The 15,144-nt window shown below is 45.2% G+C and overlaps 1 protein-coding gene across 1 annotated transcript in view; it reads left to right on the top strand.

Moving 5' to 3' along the window:
• The window catches only part of LOC118081201 (uncharacterized), a 38,195-nt gene that overhangs the window by 18,025 nt on the left and 5,026 nt on the right, over positions 1-15,144 (top strand). Inside the window, exons 8-15 of the mRNA XM_060270932.1 lie at positions 632-1,191; positions 2,802-2,897; positions 5,024-5,254; positions 6,725-6,747; positions 8,030-8,148; positions 11,003-11,035; positions 11,613-11,642; positions 12,596-13,600. Coding sequence (XP_060126915.1) covers positions 632-1,191; positions 2,802-2,897; positions 5,024-5,254; positions 6,725-6,747; positions 8,030-8,148; positions 11,003-11,035; positions 11,613-11,642; positions 12,596-13,600 — 2,097 coding nt within the window. The remainder of the gene's footprint in view (positions 1-631; positions 1,192-2,801; positions 2,898-5,023; positions 5,255-6,724; positions 6,748-8,029; positions 8,149-11,002; positions 11,036-11,612; positions 11,643-12,595; positions 13,601-15,144) is intronic.

Here is a 15,144-nt window from a genome sequence, read left to right as displayed (position 1 = left end):
CCAGCCACTCTGGGCGGCGTACAACATATATAAAACATAGTAAAATATCAAACATTAAAAACTTCCTGATACAGGGCTGCCTTCAGATGTCTTCTAAAAGTTGTATAGTTCTTTATCTCCTTGACATCTGAAGGGAGGGTGTTCCACAGGGCGGGGGTGCCACTACCGATAAGGCTCTCTGCCTCCTTCACTGCTTCTCACAGTGAGGGAACCAGTAGAAGACCCTTGGAAAAGGACCTGTGTCTGGGCTGAATGATGGGGGTGTAGACGCTCCTTTAGGCAGGGACAAGGCTATTTAGGGCTTTAAAGTTCAGCGCCAGCACTTTGAATTGTGCTCTGGATTAGTTGTAGTTCCGACATAGAGCGCATTGCAGTAGTCCAAGCAGGAGATAACCAGAGCATGCATACTCTGGCTTGTCATGTCTCCAGCTCGGGCAACAAACCCTCAGGGAAAGTTAGACTGAGGGGGAATTGTAGAGCTGGAAGATGGATTTTATTTAAACAGAGCCTGTCTCTCCACAATGCTTAAGTTTATTTGTTTTAAACATTATTTACACATTGCCTTCTTGGGTCAGTGCACATCTCACCCCCTCTCTCTCTCTGCAAATCTGCTCAAGAAAACATTAAGCAGAGGCCCGTCAGCACCGGAAAAAAGAAGAAGAAGAAGCCACGTGGGCATTGAGTTCCGGAGTCCTTTTCAGGAAGGGGAAAACCCAGTGGCTGAAAACGGAAGAGGTGGATTTTTTTTGGCGCGAGGGAGCCATGGCTGCTGCAGGGAGTCCCGTGCAAGATCTCTGCGATGAAGCCACTTGCTCCATCTGCCTGGAGTATTTCAAGGATCCAGTGACCACCGCAGAGTGTGGGCACAACTTCTGCCGGTCTTGCTTGGTCCAGTGTTGTGGGGCGAGAGGAAGGCAGGCCTCCTGCCCTCAGTGCAGAGAAACCGTCCAGAAAAGGAATCTCATCCCAAACAGGCAACTGGCTCACCTTGTGGAATTGATCAAGGAGCTCAGTCTCCAAAGGGAGGAGGAGGAGGGGGGACGAAAGGGGAGAGTCTGCGAGAAGCACCAGGAGCCCCTGAACCTCTTCTGTGAGGACCACGAAAGTCCTATCTGTGTAGTGTGTGAGAAATCCAAGATGCATGAAAATCACAAGGTGATTCCTCTGGAGGAGGCTTTCGAGGAATACAAGGTAGGATCTTAAAGGGGGGGAGGGGCAGAGGGATAGCTGTGGATTCTTCTTCAGCAATTTTCTTTAACTCTTATGCCTGAATTATGCATGGTATTGCATGAATGCAGTTTCCATACTTGTTAATAATAATAATAATAATAATTAGTAGTAGTAGTATCCCGTCCATCTTTCTAGGTTGTCCCAGCCACTCTGGGCGGCTTCCAACATGTATAAAAACATAATCAAAGAATACACCTTTAAAAGCTTCCTTATACAGTGGTACCTCGGTTTATGAACACAATTGGTTCCGGAAGTCTGTTCATAAACTGAAGCGTTCATAAACTGAAGCGAACTTTCCCATTGAAAGTAATGGAAAGTGGATTAATCCGTTCCAGACGGGTCCGCAGAGTACTCAACCTGAAGCGTACTTAACCTGAAGCATGGGTGTAATTGGTTCCGGAAGTCTGTTCATAAACTGAAGCATTCATAAACTGAAGCGAACTTTCCCATTGAAAGTAATGGAAAGTGGAATAATCCGTTCCAGATGGGTCCGCGGCGTTCATAAACCGAAAATTCATAAACCGAGGTTCCACTGTACAGGGCTGCCTTCAGATGTCTTCTAAGGTTATATTATGTAAAAAGCAGCTCAGGAGAAACCTGAGGGCTGGCTGGGAGAAGGGCATTGGATTCTTTCTCTCTTTGCTAGGGTACCAAAAGGAGCTTCCCTTGAAATGCAAACGGCAGCTTCCGAGATTTGTGTCGCCACAATGGCAGGAAGAGAAAGAGCTTAAACCAGTGTTAGAAACTCAGATGTATGCACCTCCAGATGGTGGGAGACCAGGCGCCATCCTGGCACCCAGTCATCTTGGTCGCAAGTGGCCAATAGCCAGGTGCAAAATATGCCTGACACCTGGCAAATTTCAAACACTGCTCTAAACTCCACATGTGTTTTGCTGGTTGGTGGCAGCCTTTTGGTGGCAGAGACCACAGAGGTGGGGGAAATGAGATTGGACAAATTACAAAGCAGGAGAGATCGGACAAATCAGTTGTTTTACTTTGTCTCTTTTTTGCTGATTGGCTGCAGCCATTTCAGGAGAAAAAAACACGGAGAGAGGGGGAAAGGAAGCAGACAGATCCCACATTAGAAGTAATTCCATAGGAAATAATGGAAATCATAGCCTCATTATGCGAAAGGTCACGTAATGAACAATTTCCAGGGATCTAATTGTGTTTGGGATGTGGGACCTGCGGGTATAACCTCTACACTGTTTTGTAACTTTTATTATTTTTGTTTATTCTTTTGTCTGTATTTTTTTATTTTATGTTAATAAAAATAACAATAAAAACTTCTGGATGGCAGCAGGTTGGCAAAGACTGCTAAAAATGCCCCCCCCCAAACAAATACTCTTATGTTTTTATCAAGATTTCTTTATAATTATTTTAAAAATGCAAACATTAACTGTTGCATTTTATATCTTCTCAAAAAGAATTGATAAAATAGAAGTTGGGGGGGCTACAAAGCTACAAACCATTATGTGCAAGGCCTTCTGAAACTAGAAATCAGCAAAATAGTCAATTCCTCTTCCCCACCCCACCCTGTCTAACCTGAGTTTTTTTTCTTTTCTCTTTAGGGACTGATTCGCAGCCTCCTGGAGATTCTGATGAAAGAGAAAGAGAAAATTCTGGCCTATCAAGCAGACCTGGACAAGGAAAGCCAAGACCTTCTTGTAAGTATCACTATTATTATTAGGCAGGGAGCAAGTACTTTATGAATCAAGTCAGGGCTGCGTAGGGATGGGCAAAGCTGTCAATTTTGGTGTCTTTCCATTTCTCATTTTTCCACATTAGTTTGTTTGTTAGCTTGTTTTTTTAATAAAAAAAAACATGCTGAAAATTAATCAGATTTTAGGGTGGATTACTCCGTATATAAATATTTTCATCTGCAATTTCCCTATATTTAAAATTTTGCAAGACAATCTTCCCTAATATCAGTGTTTTTTTTCTTAAAAAAATGTTTAGGGGTACTCACATTTTCCTATTCATATTGACGTTGTTGTTTAGTCATTTAGTCGTGTCCGACTCTTCGTGAACCCATGGACCAGAGCACGCAGGCACTCCTGTCTTCCACTGCCTCCCGCAGTGGATCACTGCCATGTTGTGGCGAAGGGGCTTGAATAACTCAGAGAAGCTATGAGCTATGCCGTGCAGGGCCACCCAAGACGAACAGGTCATAGCTGAGAGTTTAGACCAGGCATCCCCAAACTGCGGCCCTCCAGATGTTTTGGCCTATAACTCCCATGATCCCTAGCTAACAGGACCAGTGGTCGGGAAAGATGGGAATTGTAGTCCAAAACATCTGGAGGGCCGAAGTTTGGGGATGCCTGGTCTAAACCACTGAGCCTCTTGGGCTTGCTGATCGCAAGGTCAGCGGTTTGAATCCACCCGACGGGGTGAGCTCCCGTTCCTCTGTCCCAGCTCCTGCCAGCCTAGCAGTTCGAAAGCATGCCAGTGTCAGTAGATAAATAGGTACCACACTGGTGGGATGGTAAACGGCGTTTCCGCGCGCCCTGGTTTCCATCACAGTGTTCTGTTGTGTTAGAAGCAGTTTAGTCTTGCTGGCCACATGACCGGGAAGGCTGTTTGTGGACAAATGTCGGCTCCCTCGGCCTGAAGCGGAAATGAGCACTGCACCCCATAGTCAAATTTGACTGGACCTAACCGTCCAGGGGTCCTTTATATTTATATTTACCTTTATCTTAAATAGGAGAGTGCTGGGCATGAGCATGCTAGCTCTGCCACCCCGACTCCTTCTTCATTTGTTGTTGTTGTTGTTGTTGTTGTTGTTGTTGTTGTTGTTGTTGTCTTTGTACAGTACTTGTGAATGGCACAGGTCTGAAGTGAGGAGTACAGTCATACCTCGGTTTAAGTACGCTTCGGTTTGAGTACTTTCAGTTTATGTACTTCACGGACCTCTCTGGAACGGATTAATCCTCTTTCCATTACTTTCAGTGGGAAAGTTTGCTTCAGGTTAAGTACGCTTCAGGTTAAGTACTCCGTGGATCCGTCTGGAATGGATTAATCCACTTTCCATTACTTCCGGTAGGAAAGTTCGCTTCAGGTTAAGTACGCTTCAGTTTAAGTGTTCCGTGGACTGCCTGGAACGGATTAATCCACTTAACATTACTTTCAATGGGAAAATTCGCTTCTGGTTAAGTACGCTTCAGGTTAAGTACAGACTTCCAGAACCAATTGTGTACTTAAACTGAGGTACCACTGTATTTTGTGCCCATGGAGGCTCTCTGAACATCTTGTTGTTGTTGTTGTTTAGTCGTTTAGTCGTGTCCGACTCTTCATGACCCCATGGACCATAGCACGCCAGGCACTCCTGTCTTGCACTGCCTCCCGCAGTTTGGTCAAACTCATGTTCGTAGCTTCGAGAACACCGTCCAACCATCTCGTCCACTGTCGTCCCCTTCTCCTAGTGTCCTCAATCTTTCCCAACATCAGGGTCTTTTCCAAGGATTCTTCTCTTCTCATCTTAGAACCTGAACATCTTAGAACCTTGATTATGCCGAATATGAAATCATGCAGGAAACCTCCATGTCTAGAAAAATGTTCCATGCTTTAGGGCTGTTGCTTCCCACAAAATGGATGGCAACAGAAATGGAAATGGCAAATAGAACGTATTCATCTTTGCCTCCCCTGCTTCTTTAGCCACTGGAAGTTTATTTCATGCCTATGAAAAGTTATTAAAAGTGCACTTCCTGCGGAGATGTCATAACTCCCCTCTGATGTCGTGAAGACTGGCCGTATTTCAGATTCTGGTCTCTTCTTTTCCTCCTGCTTCTTGCAGAAATTAACAGAAACTGGGAGGCAGAAGACAGTGGAGAAGTTCAGACAACTGCAACAGTTTCTCGAAGAACAAGAAAAACACCATCTGGGTCATATAGAAGAGGTGGAGAAGGAGATTGCAAGGAAAAGGAATGAGCAGCTGGCCAGACTCTCCAGGGAACGTGTCTTTCTTGAAAAGGTGGTCCAGGAAATGGAAGAGAAGCGTCTGCAGCCAGCAAACGAACTCCTGCAGGTAAGGTGGTGGCAGGAGCAGCCTAAGGACAAGTCTGCAAAAAAAATTGTGCCTCCCTAATTTACGCAAGTAGTAAAAGAGCTTAGTGGGTGGAGTCTCTAGTCCAGTCTCTTATGCACAGGTGCACCAAGAGACCTGTGATGCTTTCCTTACCTTAATGCAAACTAGAGATTCTTCTGCGGTGTTGATGAAACCAGGTGTTGTTTTTCCCCTCCTTGCTAATAGTTTGCCTCCTGTTGCCTTCCAGTTTGGCGGTGCTGTCTTCATGCCATGTAGTGAGCTTCCCAGAAGCTGCTTTGGTCACCTCAGAGCTTACCAAAAGTAAAACAAATCAAAGCAGATGTGAGCTCTGTGGCGGAATAGTGCCTGATGATGATTCCGGTTCATCATGGGTTAACCTATCACTCCCATGATAGGCAAGTGTTCCCTGGGAGGCGGAGCTAGATGGCGTTCTAAATGGAGGGGGAACAACCGATGAAAAAGCAGTTGGGGGTTGGCAGTTGGGGAGTGGAGGGGTAGAGAGGGAGCAGGAGGTTAGGTTTGGGTGGATGGGAAGAAAGGTTATAACCATCATTATCAGGATGCAGGAGATGTATTAACAAGTCTGTATTATATGAAAAGAAAATATGCACTTTTAAGAACCAGAGAAATCCATGTTTTCAAGTTAAATAATAAAGTTAAATGTGCCTAAACCAGGCATCCCCAAACTTGGCCCTCCAGATGTTTTGGGACTACAATTCCCATCATCCCTGACCACTGGTCCTGTTCGCTAGGGATGATGGGAGTTGTAGTCCCAAAACATCTGGAGGGCCGAGTTTGGAGAAGCCTGGCCTAAACTTTTGTGGACTTGGGCAGTGTCTCAGTACCTTCAGAGGTGTGACTAAGAGGCGAGAACAAGGCTTTCCTGTGGAAGAGGAAACTGGTTCCCCCCCCCTCCTGTCATACAAAGGGATGGTTAGTGAAGCCAAGGGAGCCACATAGTTGCCTAAGGGAGAGGCAAATTGTAGCAGTAGGGATCCATGGGAGGGAGACTCCACTGGTGGCAATAGGTTTCGAACGCAGAGCCCTGAGGAACCCTGGAGACAAGTCCAATTTGGACACTGGAGGTTTACTCACATTTGTATAGAAGCACAGGGAGAGCCTCTGCTGTTAAAGTAGTGAGGGGTGGGAAACGGGGAATCCCTCACAAGCTCCAGCATTGAGCACACTTTTTTTGACATCCCAAGCTTCCACTGAGCCCAGGCGTAAAGGTGAACCTGCCTCAACGTTTGCACTTCTATGGACTTTCCAAGGCAGCTCTCCAGCTAAGTAGTGTGTGCAATTCACCCGATTGCAGAAAATTGTCTGATATAGCCGTTCCTACCCCAAACTGACATCAGAGGGCCAGAGTGTTCCTCCATTGCAGGGTCTGTGGTGTCTTCATAGTGTGGCCTGTGGTGTGCAGTGATTTCCATTCTCTTTTCCCTCTAGGATGTGAGAAGCACCTTGCAGAGGTAAGTGGATCCTGCTCATTTCCATTAGCATCACTCCATAAGACTGGGGAAAGTCTTTCACATAAGACCATTGTGGGGGAGATAATAGGACTTCTACCTCTGAAATACACCAGGATCTGTGGGGTTTAGGGGTCCTGGAGTTTGTTTTCTGTTTTCCCTTCAAATTGCTCCCCGAACTTCTGGATATGGCCGCAGGCTATCCTGCTAAGCAGGTCATGGATGACCCAGTGGGAAAATATCTTTCTACTGTAAGGGTTTTTCATTTTATTGAAGTTGCATGGAAAATTTCGGAGACTGTGCCATGATGGGGCCTTTCAGGCAGAGGTGGTTTCCAAATGAAGTACTGCCATATCCCCTGCTAATTTTTGTTTTACTTATTTAAATTGTATAATGTTGTTTTGTATTGGCCTGGATGGGCTTTTGACAAATAACTTGGTCTGCTTGTACACCTGTGGAAGGTCCGTCTCATCCTCTGAGATCACTTGGTTCTAGAGCAGAGGTTATCTACATATCAAAGCAAGATATCACCAAGCTCAAGAAACAAATACAGTGGAACCTCGGTTTATGAACACCTCGGTTTACGAATTTTCGGTTTACGAACGCCGTAGACCCATCTGGAACGGATTAATTCACTTTCCATTACTTTCAATGGGAAAGTTCGCTTCAGTTTATGAACACTTCAGTTTATGAACAGACTTCCGGAACCAATTGTGTTCATAAACTGAGGTACCACTGTACTTTGAATTTACTCTAATGGAAAGCTGTTCTCCTTGCACACAAAACAAGAGAAACTTTACTGCCTCTTGGCCACTTCATCAAGTGTGATATATCCCCAGGCGGGGGGAATCTCACGAGGAAGAGAGTTGGTGGTGTACCTTTGTTCCTGATCCTGTCATTTGTAACTTCAATGTGCCATTCAGGTTCAGGAGAGAGGTTCTAAGGAACATTTTGCGTATATGAACAGCAGCCGCCATCTTTTTCTTCTCTACACCACCTCGGGGGACATCTAGAGAAAGATGCTGTGCTGTCATCAGGCACTCAGAGAATTCATGCCCCCTGATATCACATGATGGCGCTTCTTCTTTGCGTAAATATAAGCAGGGAGACTCAGAGGCCTGCGGTTGCTGTTCTGGTCCTGAGATGTCTGGCTGTGGAGTCCGTAGTGCAGAAGAAGAATCTTTCCCCTCTGTGCCTGCCTGTCTGCAACTCCCTTCCTCTCTCTCAATTCCTTTCTGTGGATTTGTGGATTTGAACAGACTCACATTGTCTTTCTTTTCACCAGGTATGAGAAAAGAGAGACATTGGTGAATCCACTGTCTTTCCCTCCAGAGCTGAAGGGGAGAATCTCAGAATTCTGTGATATAAACCCTCTCCTGGAGGATGTCATGAAGCAATTCAAAGGTAATGAAAAATGGCTGCAAGGGTTTTATATTGAGACAACAGAGGCAACACGTGTGCCAATAAATGATAAGGGCATAAATGTATATCTTTATAAATCTTTATATGTTGCAGTGAAGCAATCCTCAAGAGTATAGTCCATATAGTATCAAAGTAAAATTCATTCAAAGAATACAGCCATATAATATCAAAGTAAAAGTCATCATCCAAAAATTCATCCAGAAAAGTAACATTAAATCAAATGAGCACTTATTCAGAATGGCGATCCATTTTTGTTTAAGTTCCATATCATGAAGAAACAGGGTAGGTGCTTTTTGCAGTCTTAAACCTCTGGGTATCCGATTAGACTTCAAATAATTAGAAAGTGAGGATGCATGAAACTCATATCATATTACCATGGACTTTGGATCTAGTCTACCTAATATTGATTTTTCTAAGCTTTTGAATGCCAACAAACGAAAAATACGATATGAGTTTCATACGATATGAGTTTACTTTTCTGGATGAATTTTTGGATGATGACTTTTACTTTGATACTATATGACTGTATTCTTTGAATGAATTTTACGTTGATACTATATGGACTATACTCTTGAGGATTGCTTCACTGCAACGTATAAAGATTTATAAAGATATACATTTATGCCCTTATCATTTATTGGCACACATGTTGCCTCTGTTATCTCAAGTCCAAAGTGTGCAACACGGGTTAGTTGATTTAGGGTTTTATATTGAGCATATATTACAGGCAACAACTAATTTACGTGGGACCGTGACCACGTGCATCACCGCAACCCAGAAGTGACCGGAAAAGGGGTAGGGGCAGGGGTCAAGAACATAACCCCTGTGCAAAACGGTCATTGCCTATGGTCCAAAACTGGGCACGCTAGGCTCTTAGTGTTTCGTATTCTGTTCTCACCACAGACATGATGAGATACCTTCCTTCCACCACCAGGATACCTTCCTTCTTGTTGGTGCAGCCATTATTTTACTTCCCCCAGAATTCCCCATATACATTGTCATTCTGGTGCAGGAGGGTTCGGAGAAGAGAAATTGTGTCTGTCACGATTAAAAAGAAGAAGAAAAGGCATATAAAAGTGCATATAATAATCAGGGTTCTTTCATTCAGTATTGTCAAGGTTGCTTCTGTCTACTCTTGAGAAATGCTTTCCAAAGCCATTCTGTCTTTAAGACTTTTATTGTGCCTGATATATACAGTGCAATACAGTTTCAAGAAAACATGTCTGCTCAGTCTGACGAAGATTCCCCTAATGCCCCTTGTCTGCTCTTGGCCCAGCATAACAACCGTGGGACTCTGAACCTCCTCCCCTTAGGTTTACATGCTCTGGAATGTCTCAATTCAGGCACAAACTTGAAAGGGCGGGCCATCTCCTCACTGGACACTTCTCCCAACCCCTCCCCCTGAGTGTCTGTCTCAGATTGCAGTAAGGGCTCCAGGATGCTGTCTGAGCCTTGGTGCCTCTCCGGTTCGATAGTCAAGGAATGTTCACTGCTAGAACATTCCCTGACAAGTATGTATCTGTTTACAATTATACACAGCCTCCTTTTGGTTACCTATCTACACAATCTTTGGGAGGTTCTCCTGCTCTGAATGGGACGTGGGTGGCGCTGTGGTCTCAACCACAGAGCCTAGGGCTTGCTGATCAGAAGGTTGGCGGTTCGAATCCCTGCAACGGGCTGAGCTCCCATTGCTTGGTCCCAGCTCCTGCCCACCTAGCAGTTTGAAAGCACATCAAAGTGCAAGCACAGTGGTACCTCACGTTACAAATACTTCAGGTTACAAGCTTCGCTAACCCAGAAATAGTACCTCAGGTTAAGAACTTTACTTCAGAATGAGAACAGAAATTGTGCTCCGATGGCATGGCGGCAGCAGGAGGCCCCATTAGCTAAAGTGGTGCTTCAGGTTAAGAACAGTTTCAGGTTAAGAACGAATTAAGTTCTTAATCAGAGACACCACTTTAGATAAATAGGTACCGCTCCGGCGGGAAGGTAAACAGTGTTTCTGTGCGCTGCTCTGGTTCGCCAGAAGCGGTTTAGTCTTGCTCCCTATAGAGCGAGATGAGCGCCGCAACCCCAGAGTCGTCCGCGACTGGACCTAATGGTCAGGGGTACCTTTACCTGCTCTGAATGGAGTCAATGGGCATTAAGAAGCCCCCATTTCCCCTTCTGCCTCCTGTTCAGCCTTGTTTCTCAGCTGTGGAGCCAAGGCCTGAGCCGTCTCCTCTGCAGATGTCCCCCTGCAGCTGCCATACCTAGTGCTTCAGCCTTCAAGATCTCCTGAGAATTCCCCCATTGAGGATGGAAGCAAGAGCACATGAGCCCCAAAGGGCACAATTATGCTCGTTAACAATCTTAAAGATTTGTGAGGAAGGGCTTCCTCTGCATGAGAGCTCTGCCAATCCTTCTTCATCAACCTTCACTTCTCCTTATGTTTCACAATTTTGGTTTTAATGATTTTCCTCACCACTTTACTTGGGGAAAATGTTAAGGCTGTCTCCATCTCCTCTCTGCATCCTTTTGCGGGATTCTTATTGTTCTGCCCCTCTTCCAGTCCTCCACTGTAGAGCCCAATTTCAGGGACAAAGTTCAGAGACCATCCGGATTAATGCTGAGTATTTTTGTTCTGCTTTTTGTAAGCTTGCTTTATGTTTGCTGAGTTTTAAAGCTTTAGTTATTTCCATAGATTCTTTCTATGGTTTTCTTGTTTTTTTTCCTACTAGTTAATCTTTTCCTTAAACTATAATTATGCTACATTATGAAGCATTATTTTTGTATGGAGATTTATTTCAGGTGGAAGAGAATTGCCCTTACACTTTATATCTTTTTGCTTCCTCAGATGCTTTGTTACTCAGAGAACAGCTTCAGAAAGGTAAATTTCTGGGGAAGGAACAGGAGGGATGGGGGACTGGTGTTTCATGCGTGTTGAACAGTCTGTTCTTTAGACTTTGGAACCATCAGCAATAGTGTCAGCATGTCTAAAAATTCTAGCTTTAAGTAGCTTTTTCCCACCTGTTTACTTCAGGCAGATGTTAACCTTCCTCCAGCTCTCCATCCTTTTAAAAGACGGAAATTGCACTGCCATCCAGTATAGATCCCCATTTCATTCATGGATTCTGAATAATTCTATTCTGCCATTTTCCAGTACGGTTTACCATTTTTGATTTTCACATAGAATCATAGAATAGTTTTAAGAGTTTTAAAGGTTTCCTGGGATCATCTCTAATCCAACCTCCTGCCATGCAGGAATAGCAGCTACACAAGTTGGCTGTTTGAATTTCTTAGTCGTATGGTTTTCTCATTAGTAATTTGTTCTATGATTTAACCTTTCACTTGAAATAAGGAAACAACAGATAAGTTGTGAAGCATTGTTTTGTAATGATATTTTTTATTTTTATTTTAGATATAGCTGTGTAGCCCTTAAACATTATATCTTTTTGCTTCCTCAGAGGTTCTGTCATTCGGAAAACCTCAGAAAGGTAAATTTGACATAGAGTCCCAAATTCATGCGGTGGTGGTGGTGGTGTTTCATGGGGGTGAAAGTGTCTGTGCTGCAGAGTTTCAAGCGACCCAGCACTTGCGTCTATTCCTGCTGTTTGAGTTCTTCCTATGTACAACAAAGGCAGGGAGGGTGGGCTCGAAGGCGCAGACAGGGTGAGAAGGTGCAGACTAAGGAGGAAAGAGTTATTTCCTTCCTAGAGAGTGTGTGGTTACTTCCCCGTGTGATCAAAGCACTTTTCGATAGCCCTGTTGGGTCAGAAGAAGAGTCTGTCTTGCCCAGAATCCTCTTTCCAGCAGGAGCTAAACTGATGCCACCAGGAAGCCTCCAATCTCGTCAGTTTCTGACTCAAAACCCCTGTCAGGGACTGGACTGATAAGGGCAAGTGGGAAGAGGAGGAGGAATGATGGAGATCACACACATCCTTATCCTGTGTCAGAGACATTCCCTTTCTGACAGACAGAGAGGATCCAGAGAGGAGTAGAAACTTGATTCCTTCACACAGTGAAAGTGAGATAAGCCTCTCCTCTCGCTCTGGAACGCTGCCTGTCAGTTCTGAAAGTAACACAGAGCTGAAAGAGGAGGATACAGGAGAAAGGAGGGGGTTAGACTTGACTCCAGATGAGGAGGGGCTAGCAGTGTCAGAATCTCCAAAAAGCAGGAGAAAGAGTAATTAGAAGAACAGTGTAAAACCGGAAGGAGGTGTGGGGAAAGGTGGAGAGTATCTTGGCTTGGCCGGAAAAGGAATCTAGTCGAGTCAATTGACAGTGACAGACCCGACAGTGACGGATGACCCGAGGAAGCTCGGACTGCTGAAACACTATAATTGCTGAATAAATCTGAAAGTAATAAAACTGTCAGCATGCTGTGTCGTGTGTGGGAGAGACATACTAAACCTGACAGCTTGACTCAACTACAATCTCTCTCACACAGAAGGACGGCAGAGAGCGGCAATGGAAGTTCAAGACCTAGCGGGGGCTGGAGCAGTGGGAGCTGGAGCAGCAGAGCCAAGAGACCCCCTGAATGAACTCCCGCAATCCAGCTGGCAGCTGAAATCACAATTAGATACATTAGCAGGAGCCCTGGGAGAACATAGATTGCACCTAGAGGGAGAGAGGACTTTCAGGGCAAGTAAGATGTATGTGTTTAACCCACCACGATACTCCGGAGAGCCTGAGGAATATCCAGCTTTTAAAACGGAAGCGCTTTATTTTCTAGACTTAAATTCGGGAGAATTTGAGACTGATCAGAAGAGAGTCGCTTATCTAATCAGTTTGCTGGAAGGGGACGCTAAATTATGGGCTATTCATACTCTTATGGCAAGAGAGCACAGCGCACTCTCAAACCTGGGGGAGTTTTTGGAAATGATGGATAGCATGTTCCAAAATCCCCTGCTGAATGATATGGCCGCGGAGCAGCTGCTGAACCTACGTCAGGGCAGTGATTCAGTCTCTACTTATTGGACTTCGTTCAGCTCGTTGGTGCAGAGGCTTGGGTGGCAAGCAAACAGTCCGCCTTTGGCCGCTTTGTACCGAAAGGGGTTGAATGAATCTGTCTTGGATGAATTGTCGAGAATGGCGCCCCTTGAATCTTTGGATGATTTAGTACGAGCTTCTCTGCAAATTGGCCTGAGACAGCAGCTGAGGATGTTGGAGAAGAGGTGGCAAGGACAGCCAATGTTTGTAAGAAGCCACATTCCTAGGATGCCAGAACAGAGAGCTGGCAGTACACCCACACTGGAAGGTTCTCCTGAACCGATGCAGCTGGGCTCAGCAGGGAGGGTGACTCCTGAAGCTGCATGGATGGAGGGAGGCAGATGCCGCAGAGAGACTCGCCGTTGCTTTGCATGTGGCAAAGCAGGACATTTGGCACGACAGTGCCCAAGCAAAAAGGCAGGGGGTTCTCACAGGAGATTACCAGTTCATGTCCCCGCACTATAAGGCCTATAGAGACGTGTTCTGTGAAAAGGAGGCAGATAGGCTACCTCTTCATAGGCCTTGTGACTGCAAGATAGACCTGGTGCCCAGATGCCCACCAGTTGTCTATACTCCGTGTTGGAGGCAGAATTGGCCGATTTGAGGGAGTTCCTGACAAAGAATTTGGAACACAGGTTTATTAGGCCGTCCCAAGTGCTGGGAGGGTCCCCAGTCCTCTTTGTGAATAAGAAGGACACCCCAGAATGCAGGCTAGTTGGTGTGGACTTTAGAAAGGTCAACAGGATCATGATTTCTAGCCGATCCCCCTTGCCCCATATTGGTGATTTGCTGGAGTGACTGTGGCCGGCAAAAATTTTCACCAAGCAAGACCCGAGGGGGCTTCAAACAAGACCCAAGGGGGGCATACAACTTGATACGTGCAAGACAAGGTGATGAGTGGAAGATGACTTTTTGTACAAGATATGGAAGCTTTGATTACTTAGTTATGCTGTTTGGGTTACAGTCGTGCATGGCCACATTCCAGGAGTTCCCCTTTCTTATCAGACATCCTGCTGACTCCGACAGTGGCGGATGACCCGAGGAAGCTCGGACTGCTGAAACCCTATAATTGCTGAATAAATCTGAAAGTAATAAAACTGTCATCATGCTGTGTCGTGTGTGGGAGAGACGTACTAAGCCTGACGTCCTGTAGCTACAAGAGAGGACAGAGACAGTCTCAAATTACAGCAGGGTGTTGAGGAAGATAGCAGCTCTGAGACAAGAGAACAGCAAAGTTATGCAGTGTTAGGAGAAGGGGAAGCAGTGCAGCAAGCTGACATGTCATTGGACAGCACAACCAGCCCCCCTTCTCCCAAAACGCGGCGTTCATTAATGGTCCAAGAACAAAGAGCTCAAAGACAATTGTCCACTGACAGACGCCATAGAAGCAAATGCTGTTGCTAGTGGGGGAAGGGGGGAGGAGTTCAGTGGAAGCAACTCCATTATGGAGGAACAACCAGAATACATTGTATTTACAGTGTTGACTGAATAAACCATACGTAATAACTTTCTTGTTTGTTTCCTGCTTCTTGGTGCCAGCGGGGTGAGGGGGAGAGAATTCCTCAAGCCTCACACCCCCAGGATTCAGAGGCAGCCTTGTAAATAGCCACATTCCCTGTTAGAGCCTCCTATAGCTGAATCTTCCCCCCATGTCAGGACTCAGGAATTGTAGATATCTTGGTTCAATCTTATTTTGCAGGAAAAACCATTAAATATCTTGTTATTATTATAATTTATTAAATTTGTATGCCACCTTTCATCTGTAGATATCAGGACTGTTCACAACATTAAAAACAGAAAGATAGAAAATACTAAATACAGGATAAAAACAAGAATAAAAATCAATAACACCCCTCCCCCCCAAAGTTCGAAAATACATCAAGTGCAAGTAGATAAATAGGTACTGCTCCAGCAGGAAGGTAAACAGCATTTCCATGCGCTGCTCTGGTTCTCCAGAAGCAGCTTAGTCATGCTGGCCACATGACCTGGAAGCTGTATGCCGGCTCC

Source organism: Zootoca vivipara, chromosome 2 (genome assembly GCF_963506605.1).
Source record: "Zootoca vivipara chromosome 2, rZooViv1.1, whole genome shotgun sequence".
Lineage (NCBI taxonomy): Eukaryota > Metazoa > Chordata > Lepidosauria > Squamata > Lacertidae > Zootoca > Zootoca vivipara.
This window is presented reverse-complemented; position numbering and strand designations above follow the sequence as displayed.